Consider the following 17,663-nt stretch of genomic DNA (forward strand, 5'->3'; position numbering starts at 1 on the left):
CTGCAGCATCGCCTGCTAAGCCTCGTGCTTCACTGACACCACTTGGCTGGGAACAAGCAGTCTGTGGTTGAAGCTGCTGAATGGCTCATGCCGAGGGGAGCCCGTCACAGGTGCCCGCTGTGTGAAGCGGTGCTCCACAGAGCAGAGGAGCTTCCTGCCCTGGGAGCTGCGGCTGCTGCAAGACAGCTGCTTTGTCAACAAGGTCAAGGCACTGCTCTTACAGGAAGGAAGAATCAGACCCCACCAAGCTGCAGTGCTTGATATATCGAATACAGGCTTGTTCAAGAAAAGTTTCCTCTCGAATTGATTCATCCATCTGCAGCGTGAGGCACAGGGCTCCAGGTCTCCCTATTATTGCTTCTTTGATAAACACTCCGTACACACCTTAGGTTCAGATTATCTAATACACATTGGATAGCTTTCTGCCAATTCATATTCAGACAGCCACTTACACTGGGGCAAAACAAGGACTTTGTGTTCTCCTCGTACTGCTTGTCCAATTTCTTGTCCTATTGGAAAACAAACAAAAGCAAACCAAAACACACACAAACACACACACAAAATAAGAAAGAAAGTTAGTTTCCCAGTTGCAAGGTCCCTGTCCCCGTTTCCCTGCAGGGACACAACAGTGCCTGGGGCTCTTTTCCCTTCCCCTACCTCCCATGCCTTCCCATCCATCCCAGCAGTGCTTGCAGACGCAGCATCCCTCTGCTCTAACCCCATGCTGCTGTCAGCATCACGCCACATGCCCCCACTCCCAGTTGCCATGAGCTCTCTCTCTTTACCCATCCACCCAAGCTCAAACAAGACCACTTCCTGCTCTGGGTCTCCCAACAAAATGTGGATGTCTTGTTTCTTAGCAGGGCTTTAGAAAACTTTGAAGTTACCAAAATTATACTTGGGAGAATTCGGGAGGCAGAGGAAGAAAATCTGCCTAGGAAAGAATGAGAAGAGCTCCAGGGAATAGTCATGGGAGCACTGGGTCTGCCAGAGCCCAGCAGAGTTTAGCAGGAGTTCTGCCGACTGAAAGGAGCAGTAGGTCTTACATATGCTGGATTGCCCCCCGGGGTTTGCCAAAAGCTTCCCATCACCTTTTCCCACAGACATGTGCCATTTTGTACATGAAGGGTGTTCTCTTACAGCTCAATCCAACAGAGCACTCATTTCAAAGACAGCTTACTCACCACGCAGTGCACAAGGATGCTGAGAGGAATCCAAAAAAGCAAGGAGAAGACAAGCACAGAGCCCACTATATTATCCGCTAGGAACTTCCCTGTGAAATCAGTTCAAATCTGTTAGTCACCTACCAAATACTGTTTCATGAACATACACATCCATATCCCCATTCTGCAGCCACTGCTCATGCAAGGCAAGCCACAGAATTGCTCAGAGAAGCACAGCCTGCAGGACTAGGCTGAGATAAAAGAAATTATACATTTTTAGAAAGTTGTATCCAATATGTTAACAATTACAGTTTTTCTCCTCTGTTCTCTGATGAGACATACTGACAGGCTGTAACATTTAATAAGTTGATTGGGAACAGTTAGACAAGCTGCCCTTTGGATTATAGAAGACACACTGTGAGTTTGTTACCAAATTCTGATTTTACAGTAATGTGATAACTACCTGCCTCCACAAACAAAATATTTGTACATCAAAGACATACAAACTGCCTCTAACTAAGCAGGCTAAATAGCTTTAACAATTACCTAAGAAACAATTTTTGGACCCTAGAACTCAAGATTGAAAGCCCCAAACCCAGATAATAACGCTGTGTAGGCACAACATTACCGTGAGCGTATGCAGTTACCCAGTCATTACACAGCACCAGCTTATTAACAGGTTTTGTATGGTTCCAGTAACATAGAGTGAGACACCGGGGGGTTACACCAGGGGGCTACCTGCATGGATTGCATGGTGGGGATCAAGACCAAGGAGGCCCACTCACAATAGCTGGACAGTGACTCAGTACAGGCACTCAGCTTGACATGCGTGGCCTCAGTGGTTTTCTTAACTAAGAAAGAAATTAAGTTTTCCTCTCCCAGTCTGTTGACATTTAAATCCCACCAAGAGGCCCACTGTATACTATGCTGAATCTAGCTGACCTCAGAGGTCTAGCAGACCTCTGACTGTCTGTAATTGACCTACTTCTTAGTATTCAGACAAGAAGCTATCATCTCCTTTACAAGCTTGGAAGGTGCCTAGAAAATAATGGAGTGCAAAAATGCAAAATGATCCCCTGTCCTTTCAGCTTTAAAAGGCAAGATCAGTATCATCAAACTTTAGGCAAAAATGTATTTTTATGTATCGGAAACACAGCTACTAGCTACTCTTGCATATAGGTGAATAAAACCAGCCAGCTAACTCCCTCTAAGAGTTTAGAGGTTCGTGTCATGAACTAAAAAAAAAAACAAACCCAAAGGATTCGGTTATGTATCTTACCAAAAGTATTGATGCTGAGTTGGTCTATGAAATCCCAAAATCGTTCAATCACATCCTGTACTTGCTTCTCACATTTGCCCTGTGAAAGTAAACACTTATTTACAAAATAATCTTACGCTATCTAAGCATTAACTACTGCCTTCTTGGAGAGGGAAGAAGATACAAAGACAGTAATGAAGTGAAAAAAACCAGACACAGCAGCACTTGACTCACCTTCTGAATACAGATTTACACTCACGCCCGGTAGCAGCAGTCCATTTTTACTGACTTTATTTTTGCCAGAACAGTTTCAATTCTATTGCTGTCTGAAACAGCTGAAGTTTTAACATTTGAGAGGTGCAAAAACCACCCTGCCCTCATCCCGTGTTAGGGAAAACATAAAACTGAAGTTTCTGGAGAGGTTTAAGCACCGGAAGCCTCAGTTCCCATTACCCACCGAGAAGGCTGCAGCTCTCAGGAGCCCAAGGTTACAGACAGATAGACTCCCAGATCTGGCTGTGCTGGTTTAACACAGTAGATCATCACACTTTCAGCTCTGCCAGCGGAAGGGCTGGGGCACACCTTCCCAAACTCACTTCTGCCAACATCCAGTTTTGCTTCAACTGTTGGGGTCTGCAGGTGACGCAACTATCTGTGCAGGTGTACCACATGGAAACGGTCACTGACTGCCAGCAACCCACCAATCTTCCTGCCACGGGCTCACTGCCCCTTTCAGATACTGCCAGCTATATTTTCATGTAACTGCTCCCTGATCTGAACTATTTTAGTCAAAATTAATTGAGCTAACGTGAACAACTGAAATAGCAAGTGCTGCAAACCTAACCAAGCTTACAGCAGCGCTCGTTCACCTCCTTCACACAAACTGCCAGCTGGCTGAGCTGTGAGGAGCAGCAGAAGGGGGCAATAAGCAACAGTAGAAGGTAACAGCTTCACCTTGCACAGGTCTCTGCAGAACTAACTTCCATCTGCAGCCTCAGACATCCTTTAATATTTACCCCATGGAGAGATACTTACACAGTATCACCCTGCTCAGCAGCACGTCAAGCTTTAGTTTCTCTTTACTAGCACAGTCCTCATCACAGACTAAAAGACCCTGCCACAGAAGCAGAGCATGCAGTGCATAGGCATCTCAGAAAACTTACATTTGTATCGCAGAAGCCCACAGTGCAAGGCTTCCCCTTGCGCAGGAACAAGAACTGGTCATTAGCATCAACATATGGTATGCACCTATCCTGCTCATCCCGGCAGCACACCTTGCAGGAATTATCTGTTTCTGTAATAAAACAACAAACTCATTCCTCAGAAGCACCAAGAATCACCTGCAACCCATAACCAGCAAACACATTACCCCACATGTCCCCTGGCTCACTGTGTTCCTGCCCAGCTTCCCGGGGGAAGGCAGGACTGTGCGAGTCACCCAGTTTCAGTTACTCCAATGACCAAGCCTGAAACTCAACCAGGTGCCTGTGCAACATATTAAGGGACACAGTGGGACCAAGCTCTCCAAGCTGATACCTCAATACTGCAGAAATCAACAGGCAGGTGAAGAGTTCCAAACACATCCAAGATACAGATTTAAATATTTCTTGGACCTTGGATCCTCTAGGCACCTTTCTCCTTAGCTATGCCCTCCATCTCAAACCGTGTGGCTCACACTGCTTCCTTGCACTGGCCCTGTGAAGCTTTCCTCCCGCTCCCAGCTGCTTTACCGGATTTAAGAGCCCAGATGGGGAGCAAGTGAACAGTGAAGCTTATTGATGGCAGTATATGACAGGCAGGTTTGCAGCAGCAGGGGACTGGACTCGCGAATCCTGTGTTCTCAAGGCACTTTAAACTCTTTGAAATCTTTCTTTAATCACTTGTTGGAGGCCACCACTCCCCTGCCAGATGCCTGGTCCAGAGGTTGGTTGGGATCTCCTTACATTCAGAGAACAGTCAGACTTTCCCTCCCCTCCTCCTGTAGCAGAGGAGGTAGAGGGTGGGGGAGTGCCCTCTCCTTTAACTGGGGTGCCAGACCATAAATGCCTGGGCACCAGCAGTGTGCCCAGGTGGCCAAGAAGGCCAACAGCATCCTGGCCTGTATCAAAAAATAGTGTGGCCACAGCAGGAGCAGGGAAGCGATCGTCCCCTGTACTCGGCACTGGTGAGGCCACACCTCGAATGCTGTGTTCAGTTTTGGGCCTCTCACTACAAGACAGACATTGAGGTGCTGGAGTACGTCCAGAGAAGGGCAACAAAGCTGGTGAAGGGTCTAGAGCACAAGTCTTATGAGAAGCAGCTGAGGGAACTGGAGTGGTTTAATTTGGAGAAAAGGAGGCTGAGGGGAGACCTTATCGCTCTTTACAACTACCTGAAAAGGGGGCTGTAGTGAGGTGGGAGTCGGTCTCTTTTCCCAAGTACCAAGCGATAGGACAAGAGGAACAGCCTCAAGTGGCACCAGGGGAGGTTTAGACTGGATAGTAGGAAAAATTTCTTCAACGAAAGGGTTGTCAAGCATTGGAACAGGCTGCCCAGGGAAGTGGTGGGGTCACCACCCCTGGAGGTATTTAAAAGACACACAGACACGGTGCTTAGGGACATGGTTTAGTGGTGGACTTGGCAGTCCCAGGTTTACAGTTGGAATCGATGATCTTAAAGGTCTTTTCCACCATAAATGATTCTATGATTCTAAGTCTCATCTAAATGTCTTCAAACCCAGACCATCAGAGGACAAGAGGACATTTCCATTCTTTTTCCAAAGAGAAAACACTAGCCCTGAAAAAACAACCTTTAAGCTTTTTCAGAAACCAGAAACTGTCCCCCTTAGCACACACTTCAATTCAGTCCTGTGTCACCCACCGTTGCACGCACATGACCGTAGGTTCTTCTCCCTTTCGCAGAAAGGGACGCACTCCCCATCCTTGCACTTTCCCATGTCCACACAGACTGTGTCATCTGGAGCATTCCCTGGAGGGGGACACTCACTGCTGTTCCCTACAGATGGGGGTCAACAGAGTGGGAAGACTGTGTTAGACCAAAGGGCAGAGCACCTAAGCATGCAGGAAAAGAAAAAATGAAAATAAAGGAAATCCAGACTCATCCCAGGAAGGAACCCCAATAGCTTGTTCTCGGCTTTCATCTGCAGGCTGCCTGCCAGCTCCTCTGAGAGGCAGCAGAAGCTCTGGAAGCTTTCAGCAACTCAGGCATTGTGGCACTTTGGTAGCCACGCAGTAGGTAGCAGACCCTGCAGGCACCATCAGCAAAGCAGCAGCTCTGACTTGACTCCTTGCCTCCAGGACAGATTATGAGGAGGAAGTAAACAAGTGGGGAAGTGAAGCAGAGTTGCAGTAATTGCACCCTTTCTATGGCAAGATTCAGCTCATCTTTGTCCCCTCCCAGTGACACACTATTTTGTTTTTTCTTCTTTTAAGGGAAAGAAACAAAGAAGAAGAAAGAAAAAAAAACAACATTTTTCATGTTCTGGGCAGTAAATCACCAAGTGACTCCTGAACTACAATGAAACTCATTATAGGGCCATTTTGTGATGCTTAACTGGCGTCTAAAATTACATGTACCGGATGAATAAAGGGCACTAGTTTGAAAGCAGATTGAACAGGACACTGAGCCTGAAGCACTTGGCTAGCTGACGTGAAGGGGACAGAACCACGTCCTACCAGTGCAAAAAGACTCTCCTTTACAAGTGGCATTTATGGCTTCTTGGCATTTCTTCTGTGCACTTTCAAACTGACAGCCTTTACAGCAGGGACTATTCCGATCACTGTGGAAAGATCAAAATGAAAGAAGGAAATATTAAGCCATCTTTTAAAAAGAAGTACAAGCGTGACAAAGCCAGGGAAAAAGGACGTTTTAGGGGGGGAAGAAGCTACTTCTTGGAGATTGACTCACGGATTCAAAATCCTCACCTTCTCTGCCCCCTCCCACGACCACCTTTCGACACACCCACTCACTCTTCTTTTACCAAAGGTAAAAGCATGTAGAAAGTACAACATACTGAGAGACAACACAGACACCCTTATATTTATTCAAGGCAATTGGATCCTCTTCTTGTCACTTGCTGTGCAACTTTGGACAAGATCTTCTACTCTTTTCTTCCCCATGCATTTCCCCACCTTCTGTTTTTCCTAGAAGTTTACTACTCTTCATTCTGCACTGTCTTTATACTTGTTGTTCTGCACCTAATGCAAGAAGGCCCTTAGTACAAAAACTCTCATTAAAACCAAGGGATTTCTTGCTAAACAACAGGAGTTGCACAAGCTCTCTACTGTTACATGGCGCAGAGCTGAACTCTGAAAAACCAGACTGGACACTGCACTGCAACAGGGCCATGAACACCCCAAGAGCAAGAAAAACAGAAAGAGGACTCATTTAGCACAGTCACTGTGTTGTCTGCTCAAACACATTTTGCAGCAGTCTTGAAAATACCAGTATGCGATCCCAGTTCAAAGCCACCTTGCCATACAAGCAAAAGTTCTTTTTGCCCAGGAAATTTTTAATATTAATTTTTGACTGCCTAAAGTTCCATAATAATAATAGTAACAACAACAATAATAATCTTCAAGCCTGTAGCTCTTGACACTTCTACAAAAAAGTAAAAGAATGCTATAAAACAATGTATGCAAACAGTGCATGCACACAGCAGCCTTTCCTGAAGTCCTTTATTGTCTTCAGCTCACACATTTAACCTTAAGGCCAGGAAACAGGTCTGTGACACTGCAGGTGGCTTTAGGAGCTTTCAGCCCAACCTGTTGTTTTCTCCTATGTTTAGAGAAGTTGCAGCTTATTTCCCCTTACCTGCATTTGGCACCATCTTTCAGTTTACAGTCTGCAGAGCAGCAGGGATCAGCCTGTTGGTACAAGAGGCCAGGATCACATTCCTCCCCTTCATCCACTCTGGAGTTCCCACACACTTTGTTGTTGCGCTCTTTGAAGCACTCCTGGGCCTTGATCTCTATGGTCCTATGGATGGATTTTTTGCTGCAGCTTGAGAACATCTAGAGAGTCACGAGGGGAAAGAGCAGCACTGAGGAGCGTACCTTTCTGTCAACAAGTGGCATCTAAGACAGCCTCAGCCTCCTTACACCTCCAAATTCTGGTGTTATTCCCTCTATACTGTCAATTTGATACCTTGGAAAAATTTTAAGATGGGAAAGTAATGGTTGGGTCCATAAAGGACATTGCTGCGTTACAATGCAGGGACACCTGCACACGGTCTGGCTCAGGGTCACAGAACCAGCTGCAGCTCTACCATGGCTTCAGGAACACTAGCAACCATCCCTAGGAAGGAAGGGCTGTGAAGTTGTAGCAACAGGGAGAGACTGCACTGCCTCTCGGCAGCAGGGCTAGGGGTGAACGACAGCAAGTCAGACCAGACTGCAGACTAATCATTCCCTTGATAATCTTGGCTTCTCATCTGCAGAACAGGCACAATGCCAAGTCTGCACTGCCAGTGCAAGCATCAGAGACTGGCGAGCACCATGGCTGTGGCATCTGGCAGTCTCTCTCCAACAAGAATAGCTACGGACCACCCAAACACAATTTGGTACTGAAGGTCCTGTATTTGGCTCTTGCTGATGACCTGCTTTTAGGAGCATGTGGCCACAGCCAATTAGACAACTAATTAAAAAAAAGCACCTGGGCATGCTATGACTCTGGTGAAACTCAGAATCCAAAGATGAGCTTATGTGGCAGAGAACCCAACAGCATGCAAGTATGTTTTCTTCTTATAGCTAAGCCATTACATCCTGACAGTTTCAAGCTACAGGAATCATTAACTAAATAAACTTGCCATGCAAATGGTCATTGACCATAGCAGAGACTTGTACCTGGAAACAAAACTATGCAACTATACCTTGTTGTTTTCATGATCTCCACTGACAGCAATTGGATACATAACATATTTCCCTCCCTGGTCTTCAGTGGGGGCACATTCTGGCAGACTATCAGGATCATGCTCTGCTCCAAAATTATGTCCAAGTTCATGAGTTGTAACAAGGTCAGCCTCCTTTTTTGAACATGAAAAAAGCAATATTGAAAAAAATTATTCCGAGCAGGACAGGACAGAAGATTCCAACTACTTCCAGGCCACCAGCAATTCTAAGATACACTGAGATGGAAAGGGATTTTCTTATGAACATTTTGGGGGGGGGTTGAGGGGTTGGGGTTTTTTGTTGGTTGTTTTTTTGGGTTTGGTTTGGTTTTTTTGTTTGTTGGTGGTTTGTGGTTGGTTTTTTTTTTTTGAAGTGGAGAACTGAAGGCAAGTAAAATTATGGTCCATTTCCAAAGACAAGTTCCAGGACTAGGTTTGAATACTAAACCACTGTTAAAGGCAAAATGCTGTCCTAGAATACCAATTCAATCTTGTTTTCAATGCAATGCAGAAACTTAAAATACAAAAATTTGCTTTTAAATAGCTGGAAGGCATAAAGAGTTGAAACAAAAAACAATCCAAACAAACACCAGCTACTATGATTAGCCAATCTCTTGTTTAACATAGCTTGCCATTAAAATTATTTCTTCTAAATGAATGACATTAGGAGTGCTGAATAAGCTCTTCTATTGCACAATTACTAGGAAAGACATCTAAAAACGTGGCCCAACAGGGATGGATTTCCAACACCATTTATGCCAGACACAACTTCCTCTGCTGAGGATCCCAAACCAGCTCTGCCCTGCTGTGTGCCTCCCTGCAGTGCCTTGACCAGCAGATGGTGTCAAGCTCACAAGGTGATAACCACAAATAAAACTAGCACAGAAATAAAAGTTAACCACAAGGAGACCGAGCAGTTCACAAGAGAGAGAGGCGCAAGTTTGACAAGCTAACCATCGTTTCAGCTGCTGTGCAGGCACAGGAAGGACCAAGCACTGCAATGAGCAGCACCAGTACCCAGTGTTGGCATAGCTAACAGGAGAGCTGCCCAGAGATCAGTCCTGTGCTTCATTGCGTTTAATTTGGGGAAGGGTTTTAAGCAGATATTTTTTGTCTTTCAAAACCCAAGTGGACACTGTGCGACACTCTCCCTGTGAAACCAATCCATAATGCTCCCACTGCCTCATCCCAAGCTTTGTGCCTGCCACTAGAAAGACAGCAAACTCAATTTCCTTTGTAATCCAAGGCTGTAATCTCCAGCTTGGAGATGGAACAACAAATGCAAATAGCATGGCAACAGCTAGAGCTCTTTGTTGACATCCCTCTCACACAAAGCTTCACTGTCTTTTTTTTTCCTAGCTTCTTGACAACTTCTGTGCCAAGTTTTAGCCCACACATCAATTATGAATTCCCTTTACAATCAGGCTACAGAAAAGCACAGCTGAGAAGTCAGCAGAATTCAGCAAGAGAGAAATATGCCCAACTGCAGAGATTTCGTAGATGCAAACACAAGCACTGCTCTGGTATCTTTACAAGTGAGACAAAGCTCATATTCAGGCCTTTACGTATTTACTGTGTCATCAAGTATAAAAAAAATCCAGACAACATCAATTTACATTAGGCTTTGTACTAGCACTAATAAGCCCTATTACACTGTTCTCTGCTCTACTTATTCAGGACACACACAAAAATCAGATAGACAGATTTCATTAAAAGGCCCAAACTAAACCACCTACTTTGCCTGCACTACTTTCACTGCTTTACCTTGCAAATGGAATAGACCAAGCATACACAATAGTCCATCTGCATGTTGTAGGTGTACATAATAGCAAACGTGAGTTTTTTCTTATTTGAGTCAGCAGACTAATTTTATTCTTACTGTAAGGCTACTTCTTGTATAACACTGCTTGTTCTGTTTGAGGGTTTGGTTTTGGTTTGTTTGTTGGGTTTTGTTTTGGTTTTTTTTAAAGCAAAATACATTTAAGTTCATCCTTTGAAAATCCTGTTTATATGTGGACAACTACATCTTCTATTAGACACTAGCTATGTTTCCTCATTCCTGCTCCACAGTGCATTCAATCTTCTAATTCCATTCAGTCCTGACTCTCCTTGTCAGCAAGAACAAAAACGATTATTTTGGTTTTGTGACCTATGTCCTTGTCCTCAAGGATCTGACTCAATTGGAAAGCCAGCAGCTCATTTCTGAGAGAGCATGGAAGCTTGTCACAATCCCATGGCACACAACACGCATGTACATACATGGGAACATTCACGCTCTGCAGAGGAGGATACTCTCCTACCTTTGTGAGGATGGTCTTCCCATAGTTCTTGGTGCTGGTTAATCCACTGTTCAGATAGATGTCCTTCTTTGCAGTTTGACTATAGTAAGCTATAGAAGTGAGAAATAAACAAATAAAAATTGACAAACATTTTCCTTGGGTTTCAGGGGTTTTTGGTGGAGAGAGGGATACTTGTTTGGGGAAATGAACAGCTTTATTGTTCTCACAGGCTCACCAGTGAGACCCTGTCTCTTGCCAGTTTTTGGAGTGGGGAATCTTTCAAGCACAGCACAAACAGCTCACGTACTGCAGCAAAGGGGAAAATATAAGAAATTTCCAAGACAATAGCATTTGCCGTTCCAGAACTGCTGCAAGATGCACCCACACAAAGCAGCCCTTGGTCTAGGGTTTGTTCTAGCCAGCTTGTTCACACCAGATAGCTTAGTGACTTTTATCCTTCCCTCCCTCCTTTTTCCAGCTCCAGCCAAGAAAACGGCCATCTATTCTATCCAAAAACCAACAACTAGAGTCTAGGCAAATAACACATCATGCTCCATGGAAGTCAGAGAAGAGGATTAAACACAAATAACAAAAACTAGCTTTCAACCTAGAACTGGGACAGAAGAAAAAGAAGCCTTGCCTTTAGGACAAATGCCACCATGGCTGTTAGGTCTGGGAGAGCCAACATAAGCCAATCCAAGTGTTCCCATGTCAAAATCTTGATATGTGAAGAGATGAGCAAGGCACACATGAGCTGCTTTCTCAGCAATATCAAAGCTAAATTGCTTTAAGGAAAAAAAAATCAAATCTTTGTAAGACGCTTTATGGTGCACATTAGAAGTCTATAAAAAAGAACATTCATCTAATGAGCTAGACCAGGCACCTTCTAGATCCAGTTAAGTCAGAAAAAAAGCAGCTGTTTAGCTGTCCTACAGAGCTGTAGAAAATTAAAGTAATACCCAAGTACATTGTATGCATTCATTTATATAACTTGTCTATTCATTTCCCCTTTTCACAGAGAGGCAAAATCCAAGTACAAGAATTTTATGAAGGTTACAAGACAGCCAGTCTCAGGGCCAGATATATCAAGACTGCCTTTCTTACTCAGGCCACATACTAATACTACTAATTGATGCGGGCTCTGTAATTATGCAATGGAGCCCTTTACCATGGGCTACAGGGCACATCAGCTAGTTTGTGTAACATCTACACATCATGCAAAGGAAGTAGAGGAGTTTCATCTGTTACTACAGAGCAGCTGTATGAATGAGTAATTCGCTGTGAGGGGCACAATTTTTTAAGGGTTACAACCTACCTCTAGCAGCATTTTCACATCCCAGGCATCTTTCTTATCATCTGGGTAACTTTTTGCCATATTGTAATGCTTTTCTCCAGGTTTTACAATATTTGGCTCATTGTGGATGATAATCTACATTTCAAAAAGGGCAACAACAATGTAGAGGAATTTTGGTCAATTTAGTAGTTACAGAAAAGCTTTCAATGTCATCTTAAATGTCTCAATAGATCTGCAAGGAGAAAAATTCAGACTCAGCATGCTTCTAATGTTAACTTTTCAGCCTCTGCTAGTTAAGATACACCAAATACATCATAAGTAACTATACCAGCCCTTTTACAGGGCAACATCAACAGTTTTCACTGTAACATTCTGCTTTGAGATGCATGTTACTCTATCAAAAAAAACAAATACTACCAGGATTTACCTCTAATATAAATAACCCCTATTCATTTCAGAGTTCTAGCTAACCAAAACATATTTTAAAGGATTGCTACTTTTCCTAGCCTAGAATTAGTGCATCATGTTCTTTTCCCCTCCCTGCCCAATTAACTCTCCTTCCTTGTTCCTGCAGACCTTTTCCCAGTAAAGGGGCAGCTAGCTTGTACCATTAGCCTCCGTGTTCCACATCACAGCTCCTGCAGTACTCTGAGCTGATGGATTGCTCTTCGTTTTAATGCCCTTTTTCCAGATTTCTGTGCACTAACTTTCAGAAGCCATCATATAAATTGAAGTCACTACATCCCCTGTGTCCACCCTACAGCAGCTTCTACACTATCACATCATGATACCATGATGTCTAAGAGAGTCATTAAAGCTGTTCAGGCAGAATTTGTGTGTTTTCATCTGTGTTTGAGGCCCACTCAGGCTTTGTAAGCTAAGTACTAGTCATAGACACAAACATTAAATGCATGCATAAGAGTATGTCTGACAGAAACAAGAATTCCCCATATTCAGGGAAAAAAAGCACCTTTGAATTGAGATTAAACATGGAAAGATTCCCCCTGAAAAGTCCCATCTCAAACGCTGCAAGGAACTGAAAATGGGCATGCTGTGTCAGATCAGTAACACCACCACTAGTAAGATGCTATTTCAGAGTGGTCCTGGCTGGAGTTAATAATAAAGGATTTGATTATTTTATCTCTAATCCAGATAAAATAATCAGAAACCCTGATATCTAAACCATGTTCTTATCCATTAAATTGGAAACCTTTTGTATAGTTCAGTGAATACCTGCTCTATCTGTATGCCATACCCATTGAAGGCTCCATTGTCCCAGGAAGTATTTCGGTAGATGTCATCTACTCTGTCTATCAATTCAATCTATGTAGATAAGAAAAACAAGTTATTTAAGTTCCAAGCTTTCACGTAATAAAGTTCAAGACACTCAGAGAAGCTGCAACATAGTTATCTAGAAACACTCACTTCAAATTAAAATTGAACCTCATGTAACAGACATACTGTACTCACTGATCCAAAACCAACAGTACTTGGATCCAGAGAGTATTATCAAATATCCTTGAAAATTTTCCATCATAAAAAAATAGTACAAACTTTCCCCTTTATCACTTTTGTTTGTGTAGTGGAAGATAATATTAAGAATAAGACATCTTAGGAAACACTTTGTTCATATACTAGTTTTCCAGGTTTCTTTGAGGGGAAGGGCAGAGGCAGGAGTTGTTTTTACTGCTTTGTTTTAGCACAATGCTTAACTAGTTTAACTGACCCCTGAGGCTTGCTTCCCTCTCCCAGCCAAAAACCTATTATTTTCCTTATTATGGTTCAAGCACAAGGTTCCAGAAAGTCTCTCAGTGCTCGCTATCAATACCTCCCTTTTCAAGCTGTTCTCATCTTCCTAAAAACCACCTTCTACTAAATATAAGCCATCAAACTTGCTCAGAATGAAAAGTGACATTCAGAGACACTTGATAATAGTTTATGCTTTAGTTTTCCAATCACTGTGTTGTTAGCAGTACACATCTACCCAGGAAACACAACAGTAGGTTAGCCTCAGCATGTGTCAGATGCTGAAATAATAGCACCTCTGCAAACACACGAACTGAGGCTCCATTACCTGAAGAATGTAAACATTTCAGGGGACAGAAAGGTCAAAAAGCCAGCAAAGGTGGAACAGAGTGATTAGCACTTCAAAGATTCAGGCTCAGAAAGAGACTCTTGACAAACAACAGACCTCCAAAAAGTAGTTTCATTTGGTTTTGTCTCCCATCCCCAAACCCATACTCTCCACTTCTGCTGAAAGGCTGTGGGCAGGCATTCTATTTCACAAAAACTTGTCAGGTAGACAACCCCATTGTACTGGTTTTGGCTGGGTTACTTGGTAACCAGTACACATGACAGAGCCCCCCCTTCCTGAGGATGGCTAAACACCTGCCTGCTGATGGGAAGCAGTAAATTACTTTCTTATTTTGCTTTGCTTGTGTATGCAGCTTTTGCTTTACCTATTAAACTGTTTTTCTCTCAACCCACAAATTGTCTCACCTTTACCCTTCTGATTCTCTCCCCAACCCATCGGGGAAGAGTGAGCAAGTGGCTGGGTGGGGCTGAGCTGCCTGCTGGGGTTAACCCACAACACCCATGTACAACCAAATGAATTGTTTACCACGCCTGCTTCTAATTTTGTTGTTCTGGACAAAGGATCCTGGAAGAATTTTGAAAAAAAGAAAAAAAAAATCTATACAAGTTGCTTTTGCCTCTCATATGAGCTTTATACATGCTTGAACTTCAAAGATGCCTGGATCATTTGCAGTGGATTTCAAAATCCAGGAGATTCTAAAGCTCCAACTGGAAAAAGTTTCTTAGGCAGAAAATAGCATAGCCACAAGAAGTTTGTGAAGGGAAGGGATTTGTTTATAAGTGAAACTTGAAGACTATTTAACTATAGTATCACCATTATAAAATATCTTAAAAGCATGATTTAGCACTTTCCCAGGTAAAAAGCACACACAGCCATGACACATAAATACATTATATTGTGCAAAAGTAGTATAAGATGTACCTTCTTTTAACTACTGACTCAGTATTTTTTCCTGCATTTATTCCAGCAAATTGTAACAGAGTATCTTTACTTACCAAATAGTTTATAGTGGTACTCTCTTCCCCACGGCCCATATACTTGAAAAAACGATGATCTGCCACTACCAACATCTTGCATGTGTTTTTGGAGTTCTCCGAAATAGCTCTTTTCTTCCGATGGATGCTTGCTAACGTGAACATTTTAAATACAATTAAATAATCATTCAGTAAAACTGCCACTGCTGTGTCTATTACCCTTAAATAAGAAATGACTGCAAGTTCAGGTGGGTTTTTGGGGGGAAAATGGGGATGTTTAGGTTTACATTTTATTTTTTTTTAAATAACTGTACTTAAATTTTGTCTTCTTAACAGTCCTCAAACTTGTTGTAAGGAAAGGAACATAAAGTAGTGAAATTGAGTTATTCAACAGATTTACCTATAGAGCTTTTATGGTCATCACCTCGACCTTAACACATCTCCTCCTCCTATTCCTAGTCATTATCCCAACCTCTGCTGACACAGCAAAAGGGACCAAGAACTCTCAAAAACCCATCATAGCTCAAGATGGATTCTTTGAGTGACCACCAAGGCCAAACAGGTCCTGCTGCACAGTGCACAGAAATGCAAAGTTGTTTTAATGTTCGCCTCAGAAAGCTTACCTACATTGCTGCCAGCTATCACAACAAAAACTACTTAGACCTTATGAAATAGCTTCCTTTCCTTAGCCTACACAGAGGGCCAAACCCTTTCAACAAGCCAGAAAGAAACATGCCCTGAGTGACAGTTTCTTCCTTTCATCAGTTGTTGGGGCTTTTTTGGGTTGTGAATGGGCATGAGGAAAAGTGCTGCTTTTTTTCCCCCCACCAATTAATTTAAAGAGCTAATAATTAAACTAGAAGCAGCAACAGAGATTATTGCCCAGGTTCTTATCTTACTTGCCGACACAGACAGAACTCAAGCATTTGTTTCAAAGAGGCTGCTCTCCCAAGGTACAGACACTCACCTTTGTTTTGCTTCCTGTCTTCCAGTCCTTTTGGCAACAGTTCTTCTTCGTTTAGCTTTAAATAACCACACACTTTGGGGGACTGTAATCTTGAGAAATCTTTAATATCTTCAGATCTGTAGACCAGCAGTCTTTCATCTTGCACATTATCTACAAATCTCCACAGTGGCTGACAGCACAAGAATAACAGAAATGCAATTAGGAACACAGTGAATGCCAAGACTAAGTCTATACAAGTAAATAATTAGACATAGGTACCATCAAATCTCCACAGCTTTATGTGTACACACACAAATGTGTTGGACTACAATAATTTCACCCACAGCAACAGATCTACTGATAAAACGACGTCCCCAAGAAATTCAACAGAATTAAACTCTTTTATGCTACACAGGCATCCAAAAATCTAAGATCCTCTCAACAGAGCAGTGGCAGCCACCTGGATAAGGCTGTAGAAGAGGCAGAATTTTTTTCTTCCTCTCCAGAACATGAGCAAGCTAAAGGGGCATCTCAGGCTCCTCCGCTCCCTCCATAACAGTATGGATACTGGCACGGCCGGGGAGGAAGTGCTTAAACTATGCTAACAAACGCACTGACCAAATGTACAGGAGCTGGCAGATAACAGAGAATATCTAAGCGCCCAGCAGAATGCAGTCTTCACAGCAGAAGGCAGGCTCTTCAATGTTCGATAGCTACCCAAGTCACAAGTGTGAAAATTTCTCCAAAACCAAAGAAAACGGGAAAACCATGAAATGCCAACGTAAGACACTAATTCCCATAGCTGATGCATACGAACCATCTTTTTTCTTTAGTGACATGTCCCTATTATTATCTGTACATAACAGCTACATCAACACCAACAAATACAACATGGACAGGGCCTGTTCTTTAGGCAAGGCCAAGAAGCATAGACTGCTCATATCCACAATACAGAGCACCTAGGTCTGGGTCTCCTCTGGCCCTTAGGCAGTGCTCTTTCAACTTCAGACAACTATAACTTACTATACTGTGCTTTCAGATCACAGCAAAAAGGTCCTGAAATGTGAAGGCTGTGCCAGCCCAGCAGCCACATGCCTGTAGCACAAAACTGAAGGCACATGTTTCACACCCTAGGGCAAGGTGTGAGGGCACCAGGCTTTTATACAAAGGTCCGCAGCCTTTCTGAACAGTACAGGAGGACCATGATGCAAAGGCAGGCAACAGTGGAGCGGCTTTGTCCGCATTGCCTTTTGGCAACGGTCTCTGGCACACACCATCTCTGACTGCACACAGGCATCATCTCACCCACGGCTGGTTAGGGGCTGAAGCTGACCCACAGATGCTAACAGCTAGGCAGCATGGGCAAGCCAGAGCTTCCACGCCATTGTCTGCCTTTATTTAGCTGCACAGACACAGCCAGGGAGAAGCAAGGGGGTTGGCTGCACTGAGGAATGAGACTTGCTTACCTTACTCTGGACCACAAACACAAAAACGCTTTAAATCACAAAGAGCTAGTATATGCTCTTAATGTAAAACGCAAGGACAGTGGTTTGGGTATTCTAATCACATTTTCATACTTTAACATGACTAGATTTCCCAGGTTTACCCATAATTCTGCATATTCTTGGGTTTGGATACAATTACAATATCCATATAACACTCAGCCACAATTATTGTTATTCAGCCATTCTAATACAGCTTGTGTCTGGGAATATACTGCACTGAACAGCTCCATAAGATAGTCTCTAATTATATATTTGTTGAATA

General features: G+C 43.2%; 1 protein-coding gene across 4 annotated transcripts in view; it reads right to left on the reverse strand.

Annotated features, from left to right (window-relative positions):
* Positions 1-17,663, reverse strand: part of ADAM17 (ADAM metallopeptidase domain 17) — a 37,165-nt gene that overhangs the window by 2,822 nt on the left and 16,680 nt on the right. For 2 of the 4 annotated variants that reach the window (XM_049818755.1, XM_049818756.1), the window contains exons 5-18: positions 15,918-16,086; positions 14,972-15,102; positions 13,115-13,204; positions 11,903-12,016; positions 11,228-11,372; positions 10,609-10,697; positions 8,291-8,443; positions 7,234-7,433; positions 6,096-6,199; positions 5,281-5,415; positions 3,585-3,715; positions 2,443-2,521; positions 1,185-1,273; positions 453-509 (exon numbers count right to left, since the gene is read on the reverse strand). In XM_049818755.1, coding sequence (XP_049674712.1) covers positions 453-509; positions 1,185-1,273; positions 2,443-2,521; positions 3,585-3,715; positions 5,281-5,415; positions 6,096-6,199; positions 7,234-7,433; positions 8,291-8,443; positions 10,609-10,697; positions 11,228-11,372; positions 11,903-12,016; positions 13,115-13,204; positions 14,972-15,102; positions 15,918-16,086 — 1,686 coding nt within the window. Of the gene's footprint in view, positions 1-452; positions 510-1,184; positions 1,274-2,442; positions 2,522-3,584; positions 3,716-5,280; positions 5,416-6,095; positions 6,200-7,233; positions 7,434-8,290; positions 8,444-10,608; positions 10,698-11,227; positions 11,373-11,902; positions 12,017-13,114; positions 13,205-14,971; positions 15,103-15,917; positions 16,087-17,663 lie in introns of those variants that run through there. The other 2 variants (XM_049818757.1, XM_049818758.1) reach the window with 2 other exon arrangements.

This window comes from Accipiter gentilis, chromosome 16 (genome assembly GCF_929443795.1).
Source record: "Accipiter gentilis chromosome 16, bAccGen1.1, whole genome shotgun sequence".
In the NCBI taxonomy this organism is placed as follows: Eukaryota; Metazoa; Chordata; class Aves; order Accipitriformes; family Accipitridae; genus Astur; species Astur gentilis.